General features: G+C 35.4%; 1 protein-coding gene and 1 non-coding gene across 11 annotated transcripts in view; one reads left to right on the top strand and one right to left on the bottom strand.

Annotated features, from left to right (window-relative positions):
* Positions 1 to 12,665, bottom strand: part of Akap13 (A-kinase anchoring protein 13) — a 302,450-nt gene that overhangs the window by 185,878 nt on the left and 103,907 nt on the right. For all 10 annotated transcript variants that reach the window (XM_063249996.1, XM_063249997.1, XM_063249998.1 and 7 more), the window contains exon 3: positions 2,281 to 2,428. In XM_063249996.1, the coding sequence (XP_063106066.1) occupies positions 2,281 to 2,428 (148 nt within the window). The remainder of the gene's footprint in view (positions 1 to 2,280; positions 2,429 to 12,665) is intronic.
* On the top strand, positions 4,521 to 4,627 carry LOC111758541 (U6 spliceosomal RNA). Its single transcript, XR_002792716.1, has one exon. It is a non-coding gene; the product is annotated as a U6 spliceosomal RNA (small nuclear RNA).

Genomic DNA, 12,665 nt, shown 5'->3' with positions numbered 1-12,665 from the left:
CCTCATGGAAAGAGTGATTTGAATAAGGACTTACAGGAAAAGGACACCAAATCTAAGAATTCCACAAATGCAGACTGAAGGTAGTTTTGATTCAGCTTTTAAAAAGTTCTTTTTAAAAGGCCCCATGACATAAACAAGAAACTGAAAACTAACTTAGCCCCAAAATGCTCTCATCTCTCATACTTTAGTCTGCTTTGACCATCACTGGCCTTCCACACGTACGAAACAGTCTTTCAGGAAATCCCATATTCTTCTGTCAGCTCTGCTGTGATTAGGAAACGTATATCAGCAAAACATTTAGGCCAATGGGTGGAGGTGTGGGGACTGTTGGGCCCATATATATGAACCAAGAATATAGGTAAGAGAAAAACTAATCAGAGAAAATGACATGATCCCAAGCAAAAGGGTCAGGCATAACTTCTGAGGATTCAGACAAAAACAAGAGGAAAAGAGCAGAATACAATAGCCATTCTAGTTGGCTTTAGTTAGGGTCTTATAGTACTTGAAGTGAATAAGCACAAATGGGATGGCTGGCAAAGGGGATACTCAAGACATACAAAGAAACCCAAAGCCAAGAGAAGAAATGCACAATGTAGTTCACAAAGGTAGGCTAGAAGCCGTGTGTAGGATATGATAGAAAGTTAGAGCTCAAGGTTGTCATGTAAGCACAGTGGGGCTTACAACTGCCACCATTCTCAACTTAAGGGCACTGCTAATGAAGGGGTAACAGTCTCCAGGAACATCTATCTCCACTAAGGGGTTCTGGGGTGAGACTGAGTATCGCAGCCAGGACCCAGGGCCAAATTCTTGACACAGCTTCCCCCTCTCTTACACGCTTCCCCTCTCTTACACACTTACATGAATGTACTTTAATCCTTTCTAATTTGGTCTTTGTAACTCAAGAAAACATACATGTATAAAAACTATGCCCATTCCTTTTCTTTGAGCCTAGCCAGGGACTAACTGCTTCTATCTACTGTTTCTCCCATCACCAACACATAATGCATGTTTAATCACGGTGATACTGACTGTTACCTGCAAGATAGGAGACAAGTTCCAGCTAAGCCTTTCCAATATGGCATTGATCACAAGATGACTGCAGCTTTAATTCACAAAGAACGGTACCTAATACTCTTTGCAAAGGAAATCAGTATCCATCCCAACTGCCTTCTTACATTTCCTACCCTGAAATCTGGAGAAAACACTCCTAAGGACCCTTTTAGAATCTTTAAAATCTTATGTTCTCCAAAATTATTTTTTCCAATGAGGACAAATAAAACTTTCAATTGTCATAGTTTTCAGAATTTGGTAGGTACAAGATATAGTTTATATGAAGTGGCACAGAAATGAAAAATCAACAAGCTGATCAAACACAGCAAGACCACATACATGTTCAAAGCTTAATAAATTAATAATTTTATGTCACCTAAACTAAACCAAACCAATGAAGTGGAACCCTTAAAAAATGTTGACAGCTTGCTCATCTCCATTTTATTATCTAAAGAGAAATAATTGAACTGTCAATATTTTTATGATTTTTTTTCTCCAAACACAAATCAATACATCATCAGATGCTAGAATAGGCAAAGAGAGAAGGATTATCCTTTATCATCCATTTCTGCTAGAAGTAGCAATGCACTGGTGACACTGTATGAATTTTTAGCTATTTAGTTTTTAATTCTTTTACAATTATAAAAGGAATACTGAATAAGCTTTCATTCCACAATGAACTATTATGTAAATACCTTAGGTAAATTTGAGTTTCTGAAAGATTCTGTATTTTCCTACTCAAATTTTTAGGAATAAATTTAATTTTAACTTTTTTTTTGGGGGGGGGGTCTTTTTCCTTTTTATCGGTACAGGGGATCGAACTCACAACTGCCTGCTTCAAGGCAGGTGGCTTATGCTGCTGAGCTAAATCCCCAGCCCCCTAATTTTAACTTTTGCTACCATGAAGTTCAGAACAAAACAGGCAGTCCCATCAAAATAATCGTGTGAGCACTTACATATGGGCACATGCATTTTAATCTTCCCCAAATCACAACATTCCAGAAATTACTATATGCATTTTTGCTAATCCGGATTTTTATCTTTTAATTTATAATATCACTTTATTGCACTTATTTCTAGTTAGATTCAAGTTTTGTGAAAGCAACAAGATATAATAAGCATTTAAAGACCTGATAATATCCTGCTTCATTCTATCACTATACTTATGAACATAAAACAGAAGTATTCAAGAATAGTAAAGGCTAGAAAAGATCCTATTCAAGTACTGACCAGGAGCGACAGTTTCCAACGTATCAGCAGTGACTTTCCGAGTACTTGCACAATGATGAAGGGTAGACCCTGAAAATACCAAGTAAAAAACTACATCATCTTCAACTTTGTCCTCTTCAGCAAGCAGTACAGTAAGAACACAATGACCCTAGGAAAGAAAAACACACAGCAAGTTTTTATCAGTAAGGTTACTCTTAGAAGCCTCTCTCTATAAAATATATTTAAGGAAAAAACAAACATTATCTAAACAAACTGTATACCTGTTCTAGTATGTTTATATAAATATAAACTTTGAGTATTTAGTGTGCCAAGATCTCTTGTTCCCCTTCAGCTTATGTTTTGGGTTTTTTTTGTTTCCTTTTATTTTGAAACAGGGTTTCCCTTGTGTAGTTTTGGTTGGCGTTGAACTCAGCAATCCTTCTGAGTACCAATTCAGCTTACACTTTAGTGAAGGTGATTAAATAAACAAGTAAACTAACATGGTAACTGTGTATTTACTTAATGAATTGCTGTCGTGGGGTTTAAAAGGCAGAGAAGATGGAGGGAGTAAGTTAAATAACTAGATTGTCACAGTCAGAATGCTCAACTTGTATTCCTGTCTGGCAAAAATTCACAGGATCACATCCTATGAATCACTACAACTGACGTACCCTCCAACAAAGATAGCACAGCTCTCGAGTGACCTGTATGGAAAGGATGAGAGGGCATACATAAACTTGGACTTTAAATGCTGTGCACTGCAGTCCCACCTAAAAGACTTCCCCTGGATCCACTAAACTTCGCTTTCTTTATAACTATATACTTAGAGACAAATCTTCTCTTCTTATAATGTATGAAATTTCTTGAACAAATTCAGTCCTCATCTGATTCTATTAGAATGAGGAGTCACTTTATTTTTTGTGTCCTCTTAACCATCTGACATCCTGCTTTTCTTTTATCCCTTCCTCCACTAAGGCACTATAATCAAGTAAAAACATACCAGTAACACTGCCCATGCCTTTGTAACTATTTAGAAGACATCTCTGTCTTTTCCTTAAAAACATCTCATTGATTTTACAGACCTGAAGCTGGTAGCCTGAGCATCTAGTTAGAGGATATGTAATATGTAGTAACTATGGAGAATTTCCTTCTGTCTTGTTTTTGAAATCCAATATTGTGTCTCACTATTTTGCTTTGTCTCATTTTATTTTATCCCTTTTAAAATAAAAAATATAAACAATTCTTCCAGCAGGTGTTATACTTTTTTAAATTGAGGCCAGTGGCTACACATATTTTTCAAAATAGTCCTAATTACCATTTTTCTACCTGTAAACACTGTATAATTCATGTTGTTACCATAACTGACAAAAAAGATTTAAAGCATAAATGTTCAAGGAACATTTAATATTATTAAACCTTAATGATAAACCATGGAAAAAAATACAACCTAGCCATTTGAACATCAAATTAGAGGAAAAAATTCTTATTACTTATAACACTTTTTACTATGCAGTTTAGCAACAATAAATAAATTCTGTAAGGAACTATGCCACCCTGTGGCCACATCTTATTAAGCCCAGAAGCACAATGAAGTAAAAGGTCCTTTTTTATTAAACACTAAAAAGCAAGGATCATGAAGTCTATTAACAAAAATGCTTCAGTAGATCACCTCTGGAAACAGTTCCAAGTACTAACTAGAGCCCTGAATGTCTCCTAAGTTACTCCAGTGCCTTGTATGGTACCCTACGTACGGCAGATGCCCAAATCTGCAATATGTAAGAAGTTAGAACCAGAATCCCAAATAAACTATAATTTAATTGTCCTGAAGCTAATTATTAACATGACTATTGAACTAAAGAGTTCCAAACCACCCTAACACAAGGAATGCCACACATTAATAAAACAGAATTACAGCAAACTTCAGTCATTACTCAAAATTATACTTCTGCCTTGTGTATAGGCTCCCTCTCTTGGAGACAGGTTTGAAAAGCTTAAGCTGATAAAAATATTTAGTATCTTTTGGCATAATGTAACCAATAAAAACAGCTGCAGCACACATAAGAACAGTCAATTTCTCAGGTATTGCAGAAGCCTTAATTCTGAATAAAGTGCAAATGAAACTTTGAAAACTTCGTGCTTTTCTGCACAAGATGAAAACTGTGACCCTTAGGACCACATCTAGTCTCCCACTTGTTTTGTAGGACTCACAGCAGAGAAAGGTTTTCACACACTGAAATGATTGCTTTTAACAACGAATTTTAGTGCTCACTTCAGCAGCTCATATACTAAAAACTGGAATGATACAGAAAGATTGGCATGGCCTCTGCACAAGGATGACACACAATTTCTTTTTTTTCTTTTCTTTTTTTTTTTGTCTTTTTCGTTTTTATCAGTACCAGGGATCAAACTCACGACTGCCTGCTTTCAAGGCAGGCGCTTATGCCGTTGAGCTAAATCCCCAGCCCCAACACACAAATTCTTGAAGCGTTCCATTTTTTTTTTCATTCATTAGTTGGAATGGTTTTACCATAAACAGCTATTTTGAAGAAAACAAGACATTATGGCAGTCAATGCTGATTTAATATCACCTTGCTTTGAAGTCCTACTGTGATTTTGTTCTTCTGTTTCATTGGTTCTATCATGTTGTATCTTATTGGATTTTATTATGTGTGACAGTATAAACAAATTTTTATGGAAAATAAGATAAGGTAGTAGCCATTGCTCATTTTGAGTTATTTGGTTCCGAATGCCCTGTAGCACATTCATTCTCTTGAATGGTTTTATACTATTTTGTTATGTTTCACACTATTGTACGTCAAGGTATGCTCAACTATTTCAGAGAAAGAGTCAGTATGGTAGGTACTGTTAACATCAGACTGTGCTGCTTACATTGTTCTGATCTGCTTTGTTCTGTCCACTTTTGTCTTAATCTCCTTAAAATTAAAAACGAATTTTCATATGAAAATTATATAAAATTCACAGTTCAAGGCCCATAAATAAAAAAGTTTTATTGGAACCCAGTCATTTCATTTCCACTTAAAATTTTTAATTTTTTTTTTTTTTTAAGTTTGTTTTGTGCTGGGGATCAAACTCACAACCTCTCGTTTGCCAAGTAGGCGCTTGCACAGCTGAGCTAAACCCCCGGCCCCTAATTGGAACTTTTCATTTGGATTTCTCACATGCAATTATAAGAATATCTTTTTTTTTTTTTTTTTTTTTTTTCTTTTTGGGAGGTAAGATCATGATTTCCTCTCCACATGAAACTCAACATTTTGCTTGGGGACTCTCTGTGATCACATTAGTGAGCCCTGGAGCCTTCCTTTTAGTGAGGTACAGAGAACATGGCTAGCACAGGCAGTTGAAATCCTTTTATCAAAGTTTTCCATTTCAACCACTTTTCTACTTCTGAGGCAAAAGTTTTAAATTGCTTTCATATCATTAATAGTTTTTAATTAAATGTTAAAAGTCACATGATCTTTTGGTCCACAATATTAAACAGAAGGGGAAAAGATGCTTCACTGTCTTCAAGGCTACTTGAACTTTAAATTCCAAAGACACTTGGAATTAAAGCACCTTGTCTCCCTTCAAGAGCACTTCCTGCACTCTGACACAGTCACTGAGAACAAATAATTTCATTTCAGCCGTGGAATTTCTATTTTGCTGAAGTAGTACCAGGTACCTATTATTTGAGATGGCCTTGAAAGATTAAGCAAGTAGAATGGATAAAATTAATATAAGATCTAAGAATTTTTATTAAGGTGGCTGCTTTAATCCTACCCCCCTTGAAGGATACTGTGGTAAACTATTGTTATTCAAAGAAAGGACTAGCCCACAAAATAGATAAAATCATTTTGGCCACAGTTAACAAGTCTGTCATGTTACCAACTACAACAGAAAAACTTATTAACAGGGAAGTTTTCAAAACATTCTTAATTATAATTTTAACTTGATCCAACCCCAGGAAGAGAAGACATCTATGTCACCACTTTTGTTATCTCAGGAAACAATGCTATTTTAAAAAGTATTTTCCAAGCTTCTTTATTAATAAGAAATGTCTCCTTGAATCTAGCAATTTTTGCAAGGTCCTACAGTTAGTTTCACTGGTAGATGATGCAAAAACTAATGAAAATGACAATTATATATAAGGCATTATTCCAACCTCCAAAATACACATTGTGATTCCAAAATATCATCAGATCACTTATTTGCCTATAAAAACAGATTTTTATAAAAAGGTGATGAGCAGGCATGATAGTGCATGCCTGTAATCCCAGGAAGGGAGGCAGAGGTAGGAGGACCACAAAGAAGGCAAACGCAGGCTATGGGAGGTCCAATAAGAGAGGTCACTACTTGCGTACAGAGTGGCGTTTTTGCCATTGAGAAAACCCTCAGCAAGCGTGAAGCATCTCATGTAACAACACTGCTGTAGTTCTGCTCACAGCAGTTCACTATTAGCACATTTTAAGTCATACTGTTTTCTAACTTTTTAAAATTTGGTCAACAACTTTTGAGCCTACAGTACTGGTTAAAACTATAATCTCTGACATAAGACAGCCTAGAATTGAATTCAGGTGATATATTATTTTCTCTGTTTAGCCTAAGGTATGTTCTTTAAACTCTCTGTGCCATAAAGGAAGACAGCAATCATACTGTATTTACATCATAAGATTACTGCAAGACTTAATTGATTAATAAAAGAAAAGTACCTAGGGCAGTGCATGCCACACGATAATTTTCAATAAAAGACATCCACTACAGATTGAGCATTACTAATCCAAAATTCATAATGCTCCAAAATCTGAAACCTTTTGGGCATCATGACAGTGTTCAAAAAGTTTCAAATGCTGGAGTATTTTAGATCTCTGGGTTAGGGATTCTTGACCAAAGAAATTTATGCAAATATTTTAAAATTATTTTTAATAATCCAAAATTTAAATTCTGAATAACTTCTGGTCCCAAGCATTCATTAAAAGATACTTAACTAGTTTTCTGTAACTCAATGTAAACTCTAAGAAAGCACATTTTAGTCACTGGGATATGCTCTTTGTGTAGACTATAATAAGTAGCAGGGTGCTACACGCACAAAAAAATCAATGGCCATTCCTAAATGATAGGAGGTAAAAGGCAACATGCTTTGGTTCTTTTATTTTCCAATTTTTAAAAATAAAGAATTATCGGGGCTGGGGATTTAGCTCAGCGGCATAAGCGCCTGCCTTGCAAGCAGGCAGTCATGAGTTCGATCCCTGGTACCGATAAAAAGGAAAAAGACAAAAAGCCAAAAAAAAAAAAAAAAAAGAATTATCTTTAAATGACATAAATATTTTAAAAATAATTTGCTTAATAACAACCACATTACCAAGGAGGCAAACAGAACTGTGATGCATACAACCTGGATAATGATCAGACAAATCATCAAAAATCAGACAAATTAACATTATTTTTCTCCTACCAGCATATACTGGACACATCATCACTTACGTTCTATTTTTATGAAAGTTCCAAAATCTTCATCTAGTGAAAATCATCAGACAACACAAATCAAGGAACAATCCTATATAAAAGGTAGTTTGTACTCTTCAAAAAAGTCACAAATGAAAATTAAAGATTGAGCCATTACTGCACACTAAAGAAGACTAAAAGATTTCCCAAATAAATATAATAAATGATCCTTAAATGAATTCAAAACAATAAAAGAATATTACTTTTAAAAACATTACTGGAACTGGGCATGGTGGCACATGTCTGTAATCCTAGCATTTGGGAGGCTGAAGCAAGAGGACTGTTGCAAGTTCTAGACCAGCCTGTGCTAGAAAGTGAACTCAAGTCCAGTCTGAACTGCATGGCTAGACTGTCTCTCAAAGAAAAAGACCAAAAAACAAAACAAAACCCCAAAACACTGGGACAGATGGCTGGATATGCATGAGGCTTACACAGATTCAACATTAATCAACATTAAAATTCCTGGTTTTGGTAACTGTACCATGGTTGTATGAGAGAATATACTTGTTCTTAGGAAATACACAAACATTTGTGATAAAATCATGAATTCTACAACTTTCAGATAACAATAATAATAAAAATGATTTAGCAAATAAAGACAAAATGTTGACAGCAAATGTCAATTCAAAGTATATGGCATTTCTTTACAACTTTTCTATAAATTTGAAATTATTTCAAAGTAAAAGGTTTCCATAAAACATCTCAAATAACTTATAGCACAAACAAATATTCAAAATTAAAAAGTTCAAAACTAGAATTTCTGAGGTTATTTTCAAAGTCATTTTACAAAGGCTCCAGAATTATGAAAAGGTCCCAGAATTAGGAAATTATAACAAAAATTACCTTCTATTCAAAAATTTAAAGGCTTAAATCTCAAGGCCCTTCACAAATTACTATCCCAGTATATCATCAACATGACAGCATTTAAACCCATAACACATACGGAGAAGACGAAACCAAGGACATAACTAATACTAATTACTGAGCACTGCTCCAAGGTGCCTAAGCTTTCCTTGAGGTGGCAATTACTGCAGAAGAGAGTGGGTGGGAGGTTGGGGGATGTCACAGAGACAGAGCTTTTCCAAAGGGTAAAATGCAAACACTTATTCCTTCAAAATGCACTGCAGCTAGTGTTCAATTTCAAGAAAGGCTCAAAAATCAGCTTAGTGAGTACACAGGTGTCAGTCACTAATAATGCCATTCTTCACTAAAAGAAACTAAGGTACCTCAGAGACGTGGCTAAATCCAGGCCACAGTCAGGACATGTAACAGCTGAGCATAAAACATCTCATTTTCATAGCGAACAAGGAAGTGTTTGATTAAAAAACAATGGGGTACATTCTTAAGGATAGAAAAGCTAGACTGAAGTGGCTTCCTCTAGTCTGGACAAAGGTAGGACTTACTTGAAAATCAAACAATTAAGAAGAGTAATGAATTGTAAAAAAAATTTTTGTAAAATTAGGGAGTCGTGAATCCATACAAATAATACAGATAAATAGAAGGGGTAACTTCACAAATAGTACAACAGCAGGGGCTGGCTGGTAAAAAGGAAGGAATGGCTGGAGTACTAAACTTATCATTTTGCAACTATAATGACAGATTCAGGCAAAAATTAACAATAAATGGTCATTTCATTCTAAGTGGAAATTCTGAAAAGATATGAGAATACTTTCACTGTTTGGAACTGTCTCCCCACACACTGCTTATCCTTTGACTAAGTAAGTAATCAGACATCTTAATAAATACAAATAAACACTGTGTATCTCTACATGTGATACCCTAAGAAGGACAACATGTTACATATGCATCAGCTTGACTAGGAGAGCAAAACCTTAATTTAATTGCAAAGAACATCAGACCATGAGAATTGCTCTATTAAAAAAAAAAAAAAAAAAAAAAAGGACACTGTATTCCTTAAAACACCTAGGGCATAAAACTTAGTTGGTGATATGTTCCAAATTAAAAATGGCTAAAGACACTAAGTAAAAGCACTTCCGATTTGTGGACTGTGTTGGGAGAGAACCAGGTCTCCTCAGGAAGTGATCCCTGCTTGGAAACCAGCACTACGTACAGGCTACTGCCAGAGTGGGGACAGCCAGAACCAAGCCTCGCTCTGTGAGTCAAAGCCAAAGCCATCTGAAGGCTGCAGAGGGAGAGAACAAGACCTCACCAGGAAGCAATCCCGGCCTGGAAACCATTTTCATTTTTTTGTTGGGTTGGGTTTTATTCTTTTGTTTTGTATGTTTATGTTAAATCTGATGGCAGGAACAGCTATTTCAAGACAGAAAGACATATTATGGCAGTGTTTTTGGATTTACTATTGGCTTGTTTTGAAGTCCTTTATTGCATTCATTGTTTTGTTTTTATTGTTTGCATTTTGTTCTGTTCGATTTTTGCTATGTCCAAAGGTATCTGCAGCCATTTTAAAGACAACAAAAGGCATTATGACAACTATTGTTGATTTCATAAGATTTTGAAGTCCTGTATCACTTATACTGGATTATTCTGTCTTATTTTCCTTGGTTTTATCCTCTTTAAAATAAAAAATAAAAATTTTAAAAAATTTTAAAAAGCGCTTCCCAAATCTACTGTGATTTTAAGGGTATATCCCTATTCATGAGAAATACAAACTAGATCATTTTAAGAATACAGAAGCTGGATATATATAGCACACTGACAGGGGAAAAAACTCTGTCACAGGTATAGATAAAGTACAAATGATTTTTAAAAAAAGTGGAAGGGGCAGAGGGTTAGGTCAATGGCGTAAGCACCTTTCTGGAAAGTGTGACACAGTGAGTTTGATTCCCAGTACAAAAAAAAAAAAGGAAAGTGGAGTAAAATGTTAGCAACCGGTATTTTTTCACGTTGCTTTTAAAAAACTTGTATACAATTATGTCAAAATATTTTTTAATACTTTTGAAATTATTCCTAATTAAAAAGTTGTAGAAACATTAAGCAAAGGACAAATTTGAAAAACTGAGCTTTTAAAGAAATAAGGGCTATGTGGACTCACCCACGGGTAACCAGCACGGGCAAAAAGCAGCAGCCAGTCTAGCCCCAGTACATGTACAGGCCACCATTGGGACTGTCACAGATAACCAGCGCAGGTGGAGAAAAGCAGCCAGCTACACCTTGGAGAAGCCACCAGTATCAGAAGAAACACAACTCAGGGCCTCCTGGGGAACCTGGGCTGGGAGAAACCCATGTGCCTCACCCATCCCTCTACACTGTGGATGGGCAGACAAAGTCAGAAGCACCTGGGACCCCACAAAGAGCTCATCCGGAGGAACCCAGGAAAATGTCAAGATGAAGGAGCAAAAGGCAATCTCTAGCCTCTAGCCCACAAAGAACAAGTCTAGGAGATACAGACATGGAAGAAAGTAGAAGTTGAACACCTGAAATTTCTGGGATGATGGCAACTGAGGCTATAAAATAAACCACATCAGAAATAATATCTCAGGTAAAAGAAAAAATGACAAACATAATAAAAGGGTTGTTGAGCATACCTAATGAAGACATAGGTTAAAAAAAAATAGAGGAGCATAGGAGAAAGAGGGAAATCTTGAACAAACAATACAGAGAAGAATTAGAATGCATGAAACAGACTCAAAGAGAGAGCCAGGAAATTAAAAACTCCATTGAAAGCTGGCAAAACCGCTTGAGAAACTGAAGATTGACTTTCTGGCCTTGAAGACAGGATGGTGGCTAGCGATCACAAAAAGAAAGATCTCTTTAAAATTGCAAGGAACCAGGAAATAACAACTCAATGGCTGCAAGACAACACAAACACACACAGATAAATTTAAAAATAATTTGATGCAGTATGGTAACTGACTGTAGTTGAAAAATAACAGAAGACAGTAAACTTGAGTCAATACTAACAGAAAAGAAGAGGTGTATCTTGTTACGAAAAAACAGGGATTTGTGAAGAAGAGGATGATGACTTTTCAATCTTAAGCTTCACATGTACCAACAGGATACCAACAGGATAGACAGCTGTAGATATTACAGTATTTATCCAAAAGGTAGGCCACAAATTAGTACATCAGGAAAAGTCTGAGCTGATAAAGTAGATCTGAGACTTAATCTATACTACGTTAAAAAGCTAAAGCCTTCACTATTACGAGTTTTTCATGGTAAGAAAAGACCTAAGAACTAAAGCCCATGTCTCTACAGGGAAGACCAAGAGGAAAAATCTGATCTGAAGCAACAAAGCAAGCAAGGAAAGCCCAGGTCATAAAGAGGAAAAATAAAAAAATAAAATAAAAAAAAACAAAGATTAGAAAGCAAATAAAGGAAAAGATATAAAGGGCCCACAGAATTAAAGGAAATGATTTTTTAAAAATTCTCAGTATAAGAAATGGCAAAGAAAGTTCTAAAGACAGAAAAGCAGCAAATTTAGGGACTGTTTTTGATTCTTTTTCTAACTCTGCATGGTCCTTTTCATAACGTTAACATTCACCTGTCTCTCTCCTAGTACCTCAAGCTCACAGACAAATCCCATGGATCTAAGAAAAACCCAAACTCAACTGCTACCTCAAAAGATTATAAGAGTTATCATACTCCTTTCTGTTAATGTGCAGAAGCTACAACTGAGCTCACTGCAGCCAAAAACTTAAAATACATTATTTCCAATTCTGACTCTTCAAAAGCTTGTTGGCTAAATCCAAATAAACATCACCTCCCAGATTAATGATAAAGCCAATTCTCTACCTAAAATATTTTAGATTTTCCTTTATTTTAATCACTGTGTTGTCAAATCCTTGGTAACAAGAACTGTGATATAAACAATCTAGGCAAGACATAATTATTGATCTGCACTATTTAGGAATGAAACTAGTCTGCATTAACTAAAATCTATTTTCAAATGCATTATTGCATATATATGCTAGCTATTAACATAAATT

Source organism: Cavia porcellus, unplaced genomic scaffold (assembly GCF_034190915.1).
Source record: "Cavia porcellus strain 051 isolate PalLab524CR breed Dunkin Hartley unplaced genomic scaffold, mCavPor4.1 scaffold_6, whole genome shotgun sequence".
NCBI classification, from domain to species: Eukaryota; Metazoa; Chordata; class Mammalia; order Rodentia; family Caviidae; genus Cavia; species Cavia porcellus.
Note: the sequence above shows the minus strand (reverse complement) of the source record. Positions and strands in the feature narration are given on the sequence as shown.